The sequence below is a fragment of the Ammospiza caudacuta genome, chromosome 12 (genome assembly GCF_027887145.1).
Source record: "Ammospiza caudacuta isolate bAmmCau1 chromosome 12, bAmmCau1.pri, whole genome shotgun sequence".
In the NCBI taxonomy this organism is placed as follows: Eukaryota; Metazoa; Chordata; class Aves; order Passeriformes; family Passerellidae; genus Ammospiza; species Ammospiza caudacuta.
This window is the reverse complement of record NC_080604.1, coordinates 15,765,918-15,780,714: the sequence shown is the minus strand read 5'-3', so window position 1 is coordinate 15,780,714 and position 14,797 is coordinate 15,765,918. Positions and strand designations below refer to the sequence as shown.

The 14,797-nt window shown below is 41.0% G+C and overlaps 1 protein-coding gene across 1 annotated transcript; it reads left to right on the top strand.

Moving 5' to 3' along the window:
- The first annotated feature begins 6,473 nt into the window (after window positions 1-6,473).
- Window positions 6,474-14,382, top strand: THOC7 (THO complex subunit 7). Its single transcript, XM_058812959.1, has 8 exons — window positions 6,474-6,669; window positions 6,988-7,105; window positions 7,948-8,075; window positions 8,427-8,513; window positions 9,510-9,567; window positions 12,554-12,620; window positions 12,743-12,812; window positions 14,074-14,382. Exons 1-8 carry the CDS (start codon window positions 6,651-6,653, stop codon window positions 14,139-14,141), a joined length of 615 nt encoding a protein of 204 aa, XP_058668942.1. The 5' UTR covers window positions 6,474-6,650; the 3' UTR covers window positions 14,142-14,382.
- The last annotated feature ends 415 nt before the right edge of the window (window positions 14,383-14,797 follow it).

Here is a 14,797-nt window from a genome sequence, read left to right as displayed (position 1 = left end):
CTCCTTCAAGCCTTTCTGGTTGGTATAATTTTAACAAAACACCAATAAACACTAAAGAATTTGGCTCTCCACCTTCATGGAAACATGACCCAACTGGCCTCAGGCAGACCAGCCTTCCCTTTTTGACCAGCCTGAGCCACAGCCTGGATCTGCCCCTTCTGGCTCTGACAGTCTCTGCTGGAAATGCCCAGTTATCCTCTCATCACATTTCCCTTGAAATATTTGTTTAAACCATCTGTTTGGACAGCATTTGAAGCAAGTTTAGAAGCTACATTTGGCACACCAGAAAGAGAAAGTGAAGAGAATACACCATCTTCCTAAGGCCACAACTTCATTTTAAGGTTTTACACTGTTTCCAGTCCTTATTGGGAAGCTAACAGTGGTCAGAAACAAAGTTCAGTGTTTTCACAGGATCATGGAATCATAGAACCACAGAATATTATAAGCAGGAAGAAACCCATAAGGATCACTGAACCCCAACTCCTGGCTCTGCTCAGGACACCCCAATAATCCCCCCTGTGCTTGAAAACATTGTCCAAACACTCCTTGAGCTCTGGCAGGTTTGGGGAGCCTGTTCCAGTGCCCAACCAATGCCACCTGTATTTCATTCAACATTTTACAAACAAAAACCTGAGCAGGCATCACCCAAGCATGTAATCATGCCTACAATTATTTCTATTTCTCTGCTCAGGCTTGTACCTCAGAAATTGGGGGTGAGAACGTGTGTCAGTGTATCATGTTCAATGGGAACAGTAAATTTTAGTTGTGCTTGAACATTACCCACTGGCAGAGTTTCTCTATTACAAGAAAATAAACCATTAAATAATCCAAAGCAAAATATAAACCTCATTTAAAACAAGAAGCAGATGTTTATCAATAGACCTGATACCCTTTCTCCATCTCCTGAGACAGAAGCCTTTCTTTCAACATCTCCCCATGATGCAGCCAAGCTCAAAGCCTTGTAAAATTTCTGTCTTCTTTTACAGTTTGGGACTGCTTTTAAAAAATAAAGAAAACAAACTTAACCAACCAATTTTTTTTTTTAAACTTCAAAAAGCTGACTCAGAAGCTGTGCAAGAGCTCTGATTCAGCTTTCTTAGCTGAGCCAAAGCATCCACGTGATGCAGAGAACACGGCTCTGGAGTCGGGCAGGAGCTCTTTCCAAAGGAGGAAATGCCTGGCTTCCCTCGCAAGCGTTGTGCAAAGTTTCCTCCGTAGCACTAACAGTTATTTATTTAAACTTGATACAAGTCAATATGATATTCACAGCTCTCTTATTGTTCATCCAATGTTTCAAACCACAGTTAAATAAAAATATTTACCAATTGGCCCAATGCCAGCGAAGACAAATTCTTCTAAGTCAGTGGTAAAACCTCATTAAACATCCACCTCTTCCTCTGAAAACCCTGGCACAGCACTGACCACTAGCACAGCCATGAACTGAAGGACTGAGGAAGGAAAAAACAAAAAATATGCTCTCTTTCCGTAGTAAAATAAAATAAAGTGAAAACATCCTACCAACAAATTAAGAGAATGCTAGAAAATTGGCTAATCTTCTGAAAAAAACCTCCAAAATAATAGTCTGCTTTCTTACAAAACACATGAAACAGAATCCCAGAACAGCACGAAATGCCACCCCAAAATTACCTGAGTCACTTTAAATCCCAGAATGCAGACATCATGTGGGATCTCCGAGCCACTGCGCAGGCAGTCTACAGTGTTAATGGTTTTTAAATTACAAGAAAATTCTAACCAGCTTATCTGTCCTGCAGTGACATAGAGTTTCTCGAGACACTTGTTAAAACACCTTGACTTCCTTGCTAAGTGGGAATCCCAGTCCCTGGGAATGGGTACCATGGCCCAGGGCACCACTCCTGCTAATCCCACTCCTCACACAGAGCCCCTTTGGGCACACACACTGGGCACGCTTTCCTTGGCACACCTGCACCCGAGAGCTCTGGCTCCTACACTCAATACCTACACTTCCAGTATCATGAAATTTCAAGCTGAGTTTGACAAGCTTTAATAAATTAGTCACAGATCATCCTGAAATGTACAATAATTGATCCTCAAGCTTCATGAATATTCAGTAGGATCTGGATATGAAATTTGGAAAGCTGTTGCATAATTCCTGTGAAGATAGCTGAAAGAGGACAATATCAGAATGCCACCTGTGTAATTGAGATTAACTAAGACACAGAGTCTTTACTTAGGAAAAAAATATTTCAAAGGACCATACAGTACTTTAATTTTTTTTTTTTTACTAAAATAAGCTTTTCTCCCTTCAAGAGAAAAGTAGTAGTGATAAAATGTCTTTTTAATGAACAAAATATTTCCAGGACTAATATTTTTTAAGGTGCTTCCATCAAAACTTCTGGAATTTTACAGGCTTCTTGCAGTTACAAAATAAAAAAATAACAACTAAAACCAATACTGTAGACCACAACTTGTGGTTACACTATTATCTGATAGGAGCCTGGTTTTTAAAGTATGGGATTAACAGTACATTTAATCAATCTTGGTAACACAGGCAGTAGACAGCAAAATTGATTATTGTTCAGATAATAAAATGTTGCATTTTAAAATTATTGGTATTATCACTACAGTCACAACAAGTATTTTCACCCTCCCTTCTCCCATTCTGCTCTAACTCTATGAAAATGGGCTGGCTCTGCAGAAACACAAGGGTCCATGTCAGGAAAGCTTTCTACAAGGCTAAGAACCACTTTTATATCTCAATCACTGGGTTGAAATATTTCAGGTTTATCTGCCAAGAGTGACTATTTTAATATCTGCAGAATTAGACAGGAATTTTTACAGAACAAGATGACAAGCTCTTGGAACACTGATGCTAATTTTCAGTAAATGCTGAGGCTACAAAAGACTGCAGAGAGAATAAAACTCTAACATAATTTAAAATGAGAAAAGCAGTCTGATAGGTTAACTTGGTATCAGTCTTGCACAGAATCCTGGTATATAATCAACAGAAAGATAAAGGATGGTGGTAAAAAGTAATGCTAAACATAGACTTACAGAAAATAGGTCTCACTAAATAAATGTGGTATGGCTTTCTGACAAGAATATAGGTTGGACTGGATAAAAATACCCTGCAGTTTCTGACCTACTATACTTAGATCTCTGTAAGATTTAGTGCTACACAAAAGTCTGATTTAGAAGTTAGTCAACATGAAGAAAACCTGGAATTTAAATCCACCTCATAAATTATTAGGGAGGCTAAAGAAAAATATTTTAAATCCACCTTGTCAATAGTTAAAAGCTGTTTTCTTAGCTCTTAAAAATCATAGCTCATTATAGCCTGCAATACCATAAAAAGCTTCTTCCCCTTCAACTTTTTGTGTGGTTGGGAAAAAAATCATATACACACAGAGTTAAAGAAAAAGGGAGGAGGAATACAGTCACTTTAAACTTTTGCTCTCATAGATTGTTTCTCAGGAAAGAAAACTTCAGCACTAACAGATTTCCTCAATAAAAAACCATCAGTGCACTTAAAAGCCATATTTTCAGGAAAAAAAAAATTTAAGTATGAAAAATCAAAGCCAGTTGCACACACGTGTAACATCTTGCAGTACTAAACTTACCCAGGTTACACCTCTTGCATCCAGAGTCACCTGGAAACATTACAGAGGATTATTTAACACTTTTGACAAGGACAGATGTGCAACAAATTATTATGTATAAGCTGCTCCAGGGTCTTACCATATGGCACACATAAAAGAATTCAAGGAAAGAGGGAAAACTGTGACATTTTAGCTTGGTTGAAAGCACACACAGGTACTTGTTCCAAAAGAGCTGGCACAGTCAGGTGCTATCCCCTGTGCAAGAACTTTTTCCTATTGTGTGAATCTCCACTACTGATGCTTTAGGGAAGGTCCAGAGCTACTCAGTGCTCCTGCTGGTCAGTTGAAGGATTATATGAAAGACTGCAGCTGATAGAATCTGCACAGAGTACCCAAAGCGCTGAAGGACAAATAAATAAGAATAAGTCAATCCTGTTCCAGAGATCCAAACCATCTATCACACTGAATTAATGGGAAAGACATGGCTTTGGGTATACAGCCCAGTGCAACACCCTCCACACATGAGAAATGAGGGTTGTTTCACACTTAAAGATGAGGAATTCTACTTGGAAATGGAGCAAAGCAAAACAAAAACTCCTAAGACACAATGAATTCTCAAATGAATATAGGAACTCAGCAAGCTGGAACTGGCTTCCCAAGCAAAAACATCCCACGGATATTTAATATGTCAAAATGGAGCAGGAGAGAGAACAGGCTGTTACATCAATACCTGCCCTTAGTGAGATTCTTGATGATGTATTTACCAAGTTCTACTTGCATTCTAAAAGAGAAATTTAATGAACATTGGTGATGCCTGAAAGCTCTGTCTTAAAAAGAAAAATAATGGCTTTGTTCTCAAAGTTGTTCTTATGAGCTTAAGACCCAGAACAAAAAATTTCATAGAAGCTCATAATTAGTAACACATGAAGAATGGAACAGAAATCATTAAATATAATAAACTAGTCATATGTGCTGCTGTATTCTAAATTAATTACTCAAGGACTATCTATTTGTCATTCCAGAGACCTTAATAAGACTATCTGACCAAGAGTGGAATGATGAACAAAAAGTGAGAAAAGATCGTATTGGATTAAATGACAGAAAATTACACAGAAGTTCTGAAATTATTAAATAAATTGTGGATTTTCACTGACAATGGTCTTCAGTTCTGACCAACTTCTTTCTGTGATAAAAACCAAAAGGGCTCAGAAAATTAAAAGAGCTCAGAGAGGTGTAAGAAAAATATTAAGTCTTGATTAAATGGATGTTTCAAAATGTTTAAGACTTCCAAAAGGAAGTAAGTGGATAAAGAGGAAAGGCAGTAACTGTACAAAATTTGCATAGAGAAGTTCAGCTAGGTCTTCTTCTCACGCTTTGGCAAAATACTAGGCTGTACCATAGCGACCAAAGCCTTAAGAAAAACAAAGATTTTAGTCAAACCAACTAAATGGAACATATCAGAGTTCACAGAGTGAGCACCTTCAGTACAGCTTACACAGTTCATGAATGCATGGCCCATTCTTTGGCCCAAACCTGGGTAAATGGATAGGTCGTTAGTTTTTCATATAAAATGCTATCACCCACCAAGAGTACATAAAAATTCAAGATCAGAAGCCACTTATCCAAGTTTTCCATGTTGGAAACGCTTTATTCCTAAAAGTTCTGGCAGAGTTTTAATGACCACTCCCAGCAATGCTTCCCCACTAGCACCTTCCAAAGGGCCTGATCAGTTGCCTACTGAAGACAAAGTTCCGACTTGAAGCAATCTACACATCCGTAAACAGCTGTTAAATGCCTCCATCCAGAACAAGAAAGCGCCTTTTAATCTCTCACAGTTCTAAAACCAGGAACTAACAGATTACAGCATATATTAACTTCGTTCTTTTCTCATCCTGATTTTCCCCACCACCCTAAAAATGTCAATGAATAGTGCTAAGCAGAACAAGGCAGTGAGCCACTTAATTGTCCAAGCCGAAATGAAGAGGGAATAGAAAGGTGTCAGGCTCTGGCAACGCCTCAGTTTCTGAGATATACACTGCAGTAACATTACCAGCACTGCCCAAGCATCCAAGCCTATGGACCAAAAGCCTCAAAATCAACACATGGTAACACCTTAATATCTCTTTTCTCCAGACGCCTCTAGGCACTTCTTCCAGCACCAGCTTAGTTTGCCAGGACAGGAAGAAACAACCATTGTTCCTATCTGCTGATCACAGTCAAACTCACCAGGAAACATCAGAATAATTTTTGGCACACCCCAGGCCCTGCTGCTTGTCCTCCGAGCATCGAGTGGGGATGAGCCCAAGGGCGGCCAGGGGAGGCCAGCCCAGCTCCCTGACACCTGCACCATGGGCACGTCCTCCACACCCTCACCAGGGAAAGGCACCGAGGGACCAGCGCTCGCTCTCCATCACCCACAGGGGCTGGACAGACACCACAGGGGACCCCACCGCCCTCACAGTGCCATGTCAATGACACCGGGCACCGAGACGGGACCATCCGCCTGCCCGCTGGGTCATGGCCAGCGCGGCGGGACCGTCCGCCCGCTCCCCTGTGCCATCGCCACCATCGCTGTCGGTGGGACGGCACCGCCGCTGCCATGCGGGACCCAGCGAGGGGAGCTCGGCACCACCGAGGGCGATGGTGACGGCACCCCGGGGAGGACACCCCGAGCCGGGGCCGTGGCGGGAGGGCAGGCGAGGCGCCCCCGACCCCGGCGGCCTCGATGGCGCGGGACCATGTGCCGGGGGCATGGCGGGGCGGCCGGGCGGGGGGCGGCGGGGCCGGTGCGGGTGGCGGGGGCGGGGAGGTGGAGCCTGGCTGCGGGACCGCCGCTTCCCTCCCCCGTCGGGCGCTCACCTGGCGGGGCCGCCCCTCGCCAGGGGGCCGGTTCCACGCGGGGCGCGGGGCTCGCCCGCCCGCCCTCCCCGGGCCGCGCGTCCGCCGCCCGCCGGCTCAGGCCCCAGCAGCCGCCGCCTCCCCCTCCATGGCCGCCGCTCTCGCCGGCTGCATTGTGGGAAGCTGACCTCACTCGCTGCTGCCGCCGCCCCGCCGGCTCCGGCACTCGCCGCCATGGGGGCCGTGACCGACGGTGAGACCTCCCTCCCTCCCTTTCTCCATCCTCCTCTCCTTCCTCCCGCCCCGCTCCGCGACCCCCGCCGGGGCTCCCCGCGGCGCCGCGCCCCCCGCCCGCCCTCCGGGGAGCGGCTGCCGCGGCGCCCGGGGCCGCTCACCCCGCAGACGGGCCTCCATCGCGGCCCCGGCCCCGCGGCCCCCCATGCTCCCCCGGCTCAGCGGATCCGCCCGCTCTGGCTCCGGGAATGGTTCCCTGAAGGGCCCGGAGAGCCCCGGGCGCGGCGCCGGGAGGCGGCGGCCATGGCGTGAGGGCTTAACGGGAGTTTTTCCCCAGATGAAGTTATCCGCAAGCGGCTGCTGATCGATGGCGATGGAGCTGGCGACGACAGGCGGATCAATTTGTTGGTGAAGAGTTTCATTAAGTGGTGTAATTCCGGATCTCAGGAGGAAGGGTATCTCTTGTTTTGCTTTGGTTTTTTAAGTCTTGGAACTGCTTAGCTTGCGTCTCCGTGGAAAGCAGGGCTCGATCCATTTGGAAGAGATCCGCGTTAAAATGCACACAGCTGCTTTTCTTTGGCTCTGTGGTGTTTCCAGGACAAACGCCGAGGCCTATGCTGGGAGAGGAGGGCTACAGACGGGTCAGGAATCGCTGGGGGCTGCGGGCTGTGTCCTGAAATCTGCCAGCACCGCTCCAATGCCCGCAGGATTGCTGTGCCTGCTGCGTGAGCCAGCCGGGAGTCCCGCTCTTATAACAGGATCATGACTCGGATATTTTAGTTGGCAGTTCTGCGTTTGTTCTGTTAGGGAAGGGAAATACTGCTGGTATTTCTGCTGCTGTCGTTCTCTCTTTTTTTTCTTTTTTTTTTTTTTTTTTTTTTTTTTAAGTCTAAATTAGTAAGGTACAAGTGACAGCCTTCTGTGGGGTCTCTGTTAGTAATGGATATAAATTCCCAGAGATCACAATATTACCAGTGTGTAGACAGAGAAGCACTGCTGTATTAAAATACTAATTTGGTGGCCACAGAACCAACCCGAGCTGGAAGATTTATAAGCTCTGGGTCAAACTGCTCACTGCTTTAACTTTATACTGATAAGGACATGATGCTGGAATTAATGTGTACAGTGTTTCTAACTGCACTTCCAAAAAATTATACACTGAATCTTTGAAGTGTTTTCTTTATTGAATGATTGTTATTTAGCCATCCTTTATGCTACAGAAGTTTTGTTTTCTTGCTCTATGAAGTTAGGAACTATTTTTATGCTGCTTGAGAGTAAATGTCTTGTCTGTTTTCAGATACAGCCAGTACCAACGAATGCTGAGTACTTTATCACAGTGTGAATTTTCAATGGGAAAGACTCTTCTGGTGTATGACATGAACCTGAGAGAGATGGAAAATTATGAAAAAATCTATAAGGATATAGGTAAACACGAGAAAACGTTACTGGTTTCTGTTTGACAGTTTCTCTTCTGAACAAGCTTAAGCCTGGTGAACATAATATATACATCTAATGAGTGGTTTGGAGGTTTTTTGACTTTGTTTTTTTTTCTTACTAGATAGCACTCATATGTGCTATAAGCATCTTATAATTACATAGAATACATACAAACAAGAGCTTTTTAACCCTATTGATGTGCATATAGTTTTTAAACTGATGGAGCTAACAAGCCACTATGTCACAAACAGCTCTTTTATAGTTTATCAAATAGCTTATTTACATGTATTGTTTGAATTCAATATAACTCTTTATCTTTCTTTTTTTTTTCCCCTAAAGAAAATAGTATAGCTGCAGCCCATGAGAAGATCTCTGAATGCAAAAAACAAATCCTGCAAGCAAAAAGGATTCGAAAAAATCGCCAGGGTAAGGGGCCATATCTGTATTTACAGTGGTGGGCTTCATTGGTTTGTTACCTTTTAGAATACATTGTATTGGAAAATAGATTCTAAATTTTTGAACGTGCAAGGCATCATGATTACTATATTCAGCCTGGTGGGTTCCACTAACTACTGAATGTTTTGGGTAGATGACACAGGCAAGATTGAACCAGATCTCAATGACATGCAGCATCAGGAAAACCTAAAACAGTGTCCTTTCTGAACACCTGTTTTAAGAGGTGTATTTTTTCCCTACTTTTAAAATTGTATACCCATAGATCATTGAAACCTACAACACTCTAAAAGATGAGCAATTGATTAGAAGCAAAAAAAATTTTTTCATTATAAATGAAATGCCAAAAATTTCAGAAATATAACATGAAAGCTTTTAAATACAGCTGTTTGATCAATGCTGTGGATAATTTTGAACTCAACTGGAAATTAAAATAACCTTAACCAGTAGGAATATGGAGCTCTTACATCTTCACAAACATAGGCTTGAAGTGTTTGCTTTTTAATGTGTTCTGTCCAGTCTGCAGCACAAATTTTTCCAGGTGAATGAAGTAGTTGTCATCTGTATGGTCTTACTATCAAGAAATGGCTGTGTTAGTTTACCTGTGTAATCATAATATTATTCTTAATGTGTAATAGTTTTTTTAAAAATCCTAAAAATAAAAAAAAATCCATGCAGCATTTTATACTAAATTTTATACTAAATATTTTTCTAAAAATCTTTAATGTTCGTGTGTAACATAAGCACCATTTTCTGTACATATACATTTGATTGTATCTAAACCCAATGTTTATGAATCAGACACAGAAGACTAAGTGTGCAGCAATGCAGAGCTATCTTAAGGTGTTTTGAAAAACATTAAAACAGTTTTTCAAGGAAAAAGAATCTGCCATTCCGTGATACCTGAGTTTGGGTTCTTGAATCCATATTTTCGGAAGTATTTAGATCAACTATTTAAATGTCTTTCAGAATATGATGCATTGGCCAAAGTCATACAGCATCACCCAGACAGACATGAAACACTGAAGTAAGTATAAAACTACATTAAATTATAATAGAGCAGTAAACTAGAAGTCACCAGACTTGACATTTCCTTGATTTCAGTTTGACTTTTCCTCACGTTTATATAATTTTTTTGCCACAATAAAAACTTGTGTTTCTGTGTCTTTATGAGCTTTCCTTAATCTCCCATCTATATTGGTCAGAAGCACTGCTAATTGTTCTGTAGTTGAAATTTTTCCACTGCTAAGGTGAATAAGTGAACTGTGATGTAAATGCACATCTCAGAAAAGGGAGATGGTGGGAAGTCCTTTAACTTGCACCAGCCAGATTCAGTGGTCACTCGAAATGCATAACACACAAGCAAGTAAGGTGGAATGAGAGAGAGTAGGAGAAAGCTCCTAGAGTTCTTTTTTATGTTTTCCTTCTGGTTGTTGTTCCTGCATGCCCAGTTATAAATGGCTCTGTGGTTTGCCACACATAACCTGCCCTGGCATGCAGGGCAGACCTACCTGTTGTCCAACTCGTCCTGTGTGTTACTCACAGTGCTGCTTGTCACATTCTGGGTTTGCATCACTGCCTGTGCTTTTGGGGCAGTTGTGGGGAGATTACTGAGCCATACAAACATTCCAGGATTTATTGCATCTATGAGTTTGTTGTTCTAAAACTGATTAAAGAGGTGGTGTGGGATTACTGTTCCCGTGTAAGTGCAGCTGTGCACTTTTCCTCTTCCCACTTTCAGTGAAATTGCCAGGAGAGGCTGTCTTTTCATATTCCATAGCCTTTCATAGCAAATGGAAGTGATTTGGTTATACTATTACCCTAACAATAGCATTTTTTATAGCTATAAGCCACTGACAATATTTCACACATTTCTGTCTTGTGTGTTGTTTTTCTGTGCCTTGATTTCATTACCCCAACTTTGATTATTAGAGGCAATTCTCATGAGGCTTGGCTACTTCTTACTTCATTAGTGCTGACTAATATGACATTTATCAAGTGAGGCTTTAATAAAGAACCACCAAAAATGCAGTTTCTCAGATAAGTTAATTAAGAATAGAAACAACTAAATGAGAGAAGTTGTGACTGCCCCATCCCTGGAAATGTTTGAGGCCAGTTTGGATGGGGCTCTGAGCAATTTGGCATAGTGAAAGATGTCCCTCCCCATGGCAGGGGTTGTGAACTAGATGATCTTTATGGTCCTTTCCAACCCAAACTATTCTATAATTCTCGGATAAATGATAATTTTATCTTAGAGGATGCTGGATTGTTTAAGTTTGGATGGTTTATTCTAAGTTTGCTTAACGCATCCAAGCATAAGTTTCTAAAGCAAAGGTAGAAAAGGTGGTGAGTTATAGCTGGTAAGGATGCAGTCTGTAGAAAAGTACACAGAAAATGATACAATGAACCAAAGGCCACCCTTAATTCAGAACAGAGGAAGCCTCACTAACAATGTCACACTTTTCATGGAACTCTTAATCACTGAAAACACTTGAGAAAACTTCTTGTGAGAAGAAATAGAAGGGTTTCTTGCAAGAGTGACATTTACAGCTTTTGCAGGTTATCTGGCACAATAGGACAAAGTTTAGAAAAATACTTTCTTTGTGCTTTTAAGAGTCTATTTCTTGGAACAAGGAGTCATACAGCACAAAAGAGCTGTTAACAGCTTAGTCACAAGTAGTGCACAGGAGCCAATTCAGGAAGTGATAGGAGCAGAAGTACTGAACAACACTGCCCACAGTGTAATTAGATGCTGTATCAGAAGAGCTGTTCAGAGAACCAAGAAATGACACAGTCTTACAAAAAGAGATATGAAGGTAAGAAGGCTAAGCAAAGATTCTCTGGAATGTAAAGCAGAAGGAGTAAAATTCCAGATGTAGCTTGGATGTTACTAGAAAAAAAAAGTCTGTCCTCTCACAGTCTGCTTTCACCTGACAGCACAGTATAAACAGCAAGATTTGGGCAAATAGAAGTTTTTCAGAAACTAGAAACCAAATGCTTCCAGAATCAGTGTATGAGCCTGTAAGCTGAAGAGAGGGGTAATGTCACACACAACTCTCTCAGGTATTCCCATTGAGGTACCAAGCATGCTGGCTCAAAAAAAGACAACACCCTCAGGTAGCACTAAAATAACCTTTTCCCATCCACAGTGAGGTACTTAGGACTGGAGGGCTTTTTGTGGTTCCCTTCCCAGACTAGCTGCAGCAGCTGTCAATGGCTTCAGGAAAAAAAGGTTGATTTCCTTGCTGACCCCTCTATGACTCTGCCTGCTAATTAATCAGGGGTGATCAGCCTCAATCCACTTCACCTTTAAATGAGCATTTTGCTGTAATTGCATGGTGCATAAATTATGAAAGGCATTAGAAAGACCAAACTGGGGGTTTGGCTGTAAGAATTGGTGTTCCATTCTCATATGAAATGTATACTACGGTACCTGCTGTTCTTGGCCTCAAAAAAGGTCCATGGTGAGCTCAGGTGAGAGCAGAAAGTTCTTCTCCCAAACTGGCTGGGCACTGAAGAGGCTCTCCCAGGGAAGTGGTCACAGCACCAATCCTGACAGAGTTCAGGGAGCATTTGGACAATGCTCTCAGGCACAGGGCATGACTTTTGGGGTATCCTGTGCAGGACCAGGAATTGGAATTGATGTTCCTTGTGAGTCTGTTCTGGCTCAGGATGTTCTAAGATTCTATTAATCTGCTTCTTTGACTTGTATTGTAGAGTCAAATAAATAACATGTCGTGTCAGGACTGAATTGTTACAAATGCCCATGGTACAGCTGTATTCCAGCTTGGAGGTCTAATTTTTTAGATATCGTAAATATAAAATATCGTAAAATTACAAGTTGAGAACATAATAGTTTAAATTACATGAAGTGACCTTACCTCTAAATCATTCCACTTGTTTTGTTTACATAAACAGTATATTTTAGAGTTCTTTCTCCTCTACCTAGAGCAAATCTGTTTTGCAAGAATTTTACAGAATTTTTTAAGAACACTCTGACAATTTCTTTTCAGGCAGCTGGAAGCTTTGGGAAAAGAACTGCAAAATCTTTCTCACATTAAAGAAAATGTTGAAGATAAGGTAAGTTTTTCATAGAGGTGGTTATATAATAATTTATTAGGAATACAATTACTGTAGAGTCTGCTATGGGTTGTTTGACTGTATGTGCTCTGTTTCCTACAACATGTATTTTATCATTCCAGTTGGAGCTGAGAAGGAAGCAGTTCCATGTTCTCCTCAGCACCATCCATGAACTTCAGCAAACCCTGGAGAGTAAGTGCAAGTGCTGTTCTTTGGTAATAGATATAACTGGGCTGTGTTTTAGCAGATCAAAAGGAACCACAACTTCCAGCAGGGGGATGGCTCTGTGCAATTGAGGCTGGTGACCTCTTGCATTGGCAGAATTTTTTCCCAGTAGTAGTCCAGAGCCTGAGCCTGCTCTGAGTTTTTTGTCCTCTACAAGCTACCCACTGTGCCATTTCCTGACTAGCTTCAGGTTAATTTGTAGGCAACAGAATTCTTTAAAATGTGAGGATGGAGAATAGCCATTTGAGTTTTGTTTTTTTGTTTTGTTTTTTTCTTGTTTTGTTTTGGTTTGTTTGTTTTTTTAACAGAAAGTATTTCTTACAGAGAGTTATTCATGTGCTGATTTCCAAATTTCATTTTCTAATTCCTATTTCAGTAGTTTTGAACATGTCACTACTACCATGGTATCATTTGAGGCTTTACTAAAAAAAATTGAAATACAAGAAAGGTAAATGCCAACCTACTCAGACTGTGAATCTGTGACAGAGCAGGGACTAAAACTGTCAGACATGAGAGCTAAATTCAGGAATTAGTTGTACTCATCTTTTCTCATACAAATACTTAATATTTTCAAATCAGCACTAACTTTTCGTGCTCTAGTATGGGTAATATTATTTTAAATATTTGCTGTATATTTTCCCTGTCTTTCAAAGACAGAACAATTGGTACAGCCTTTGAGCATGACCTGATTAAATGCAGAGATGGCTCTAAGAGCAGACTTTCATTCTCTAAGGCCATCTAGATCTTCTTAAGCAGAATGAACTGTTAATCCTAGGTGCAGATTTTTAGCAATAAAAAATTTAGCAGAAGGTTATTGTTATTATGTGTTACTAACACTTGCTTAAGTACTACTCTTGAAAATGCATTTTCATGTGAATATATAGATTACTTTTCAGGGTTTTGTGAAGGAAGTAGCAGTTCAGTGAAAAGCACAGCTTCAGTATAAAATAAATAAACCATTAGCAGACAAAGAGAAAGAAGGGGTTAGAAGCAATCTGGTACCATTTGCTTCAATTGACACTATAGAATTTACCCCATATTTTCAGTAACAACTGTTAGAGAAAACATCCTTAAAAACTGAAGGATTATTTTGTTTGTTTGAACATAGCATTTTTTAGAATGAGATACTCAACTACACATTTAAAGCAATCATAAAGTGGAACAAAGTTCTGCAGTATAGTCTATATATGACTAAGAATGTTTGACTAACAGTGACATTGAATTTTAGATGATGAAAAACTTTCAGAAGCTGAGGAATCACAAGAAACTCAGATGGAAGCAGAGGCCAAGCAGTAGATGTCATCTGAAGACTGACAATTACTACTTTAAGTCCAAGTATCTTCACTTTCTATTGAAATCAACAGTAAGAGAGATGGAGCTGGAAATAGTTTTCTCCTGCTTCTGTGAATTTTTATACAAAAATACATGTTCTGCATATGTTTCATGGGAAAAGAGTTGCAGATGTTTGCAGGCAGGCACTCGATGTTAATCCACAAACTTTGTAATTTGTGACGAATATACTTTGTTTCACAAAGGATGAATCTTTTACACCATACTTGTGAACTGAGGTGTTTGTAAAACTTTGCCAATAAAAGGTGTTTTCACAGATTTTCCTATTTTTAGTAGAGATTGAGCCTTATAATAAGAGCTTGTTTTCTTACATGGCATCAGACTGAGGGCAGTGCATCTTTTCATGAATCCCAGTTTCCATACCCTGTTCTGGATGGGACCTAAATTTGAACTAAGTTGGCTCTTAATTTTTTAAAGTAGCTGCCATTTAGAACTCACTGTGACTAGACTAGAATTTGATAGTTTCATATAAAATAAATTACTTCTATAGAATCAACGCTTGTTAGGTGTTATAAAAACCTAAAAATGATACTCTACTAGCTTTAATTTTTTCCTCAAAGTGATCCAAAGAACTGCAACAATCCAAGCCTTGCTCTGCTGTA

Excerpts from the sequence above, each read along its gene's own strand:
- THOC7 (XM_058812959.1), top strand. Across the intron at positions 12,621-12,742 it reads AAGAAAATGTTGAAGATAAG|TTGGAGCTGAGAAGGAAGCA; the intron begins GTAAGTTTTTCA and ends TTATCATTCCAG. Across the intron at positions 12,813-14,073 it reads ACTTCAGCAAACCCTGGAGA|ATGATGAAAAACTTTCAGAA; the intron begins GTAAGTGCAAGT and ends ATTGAATTTTAG.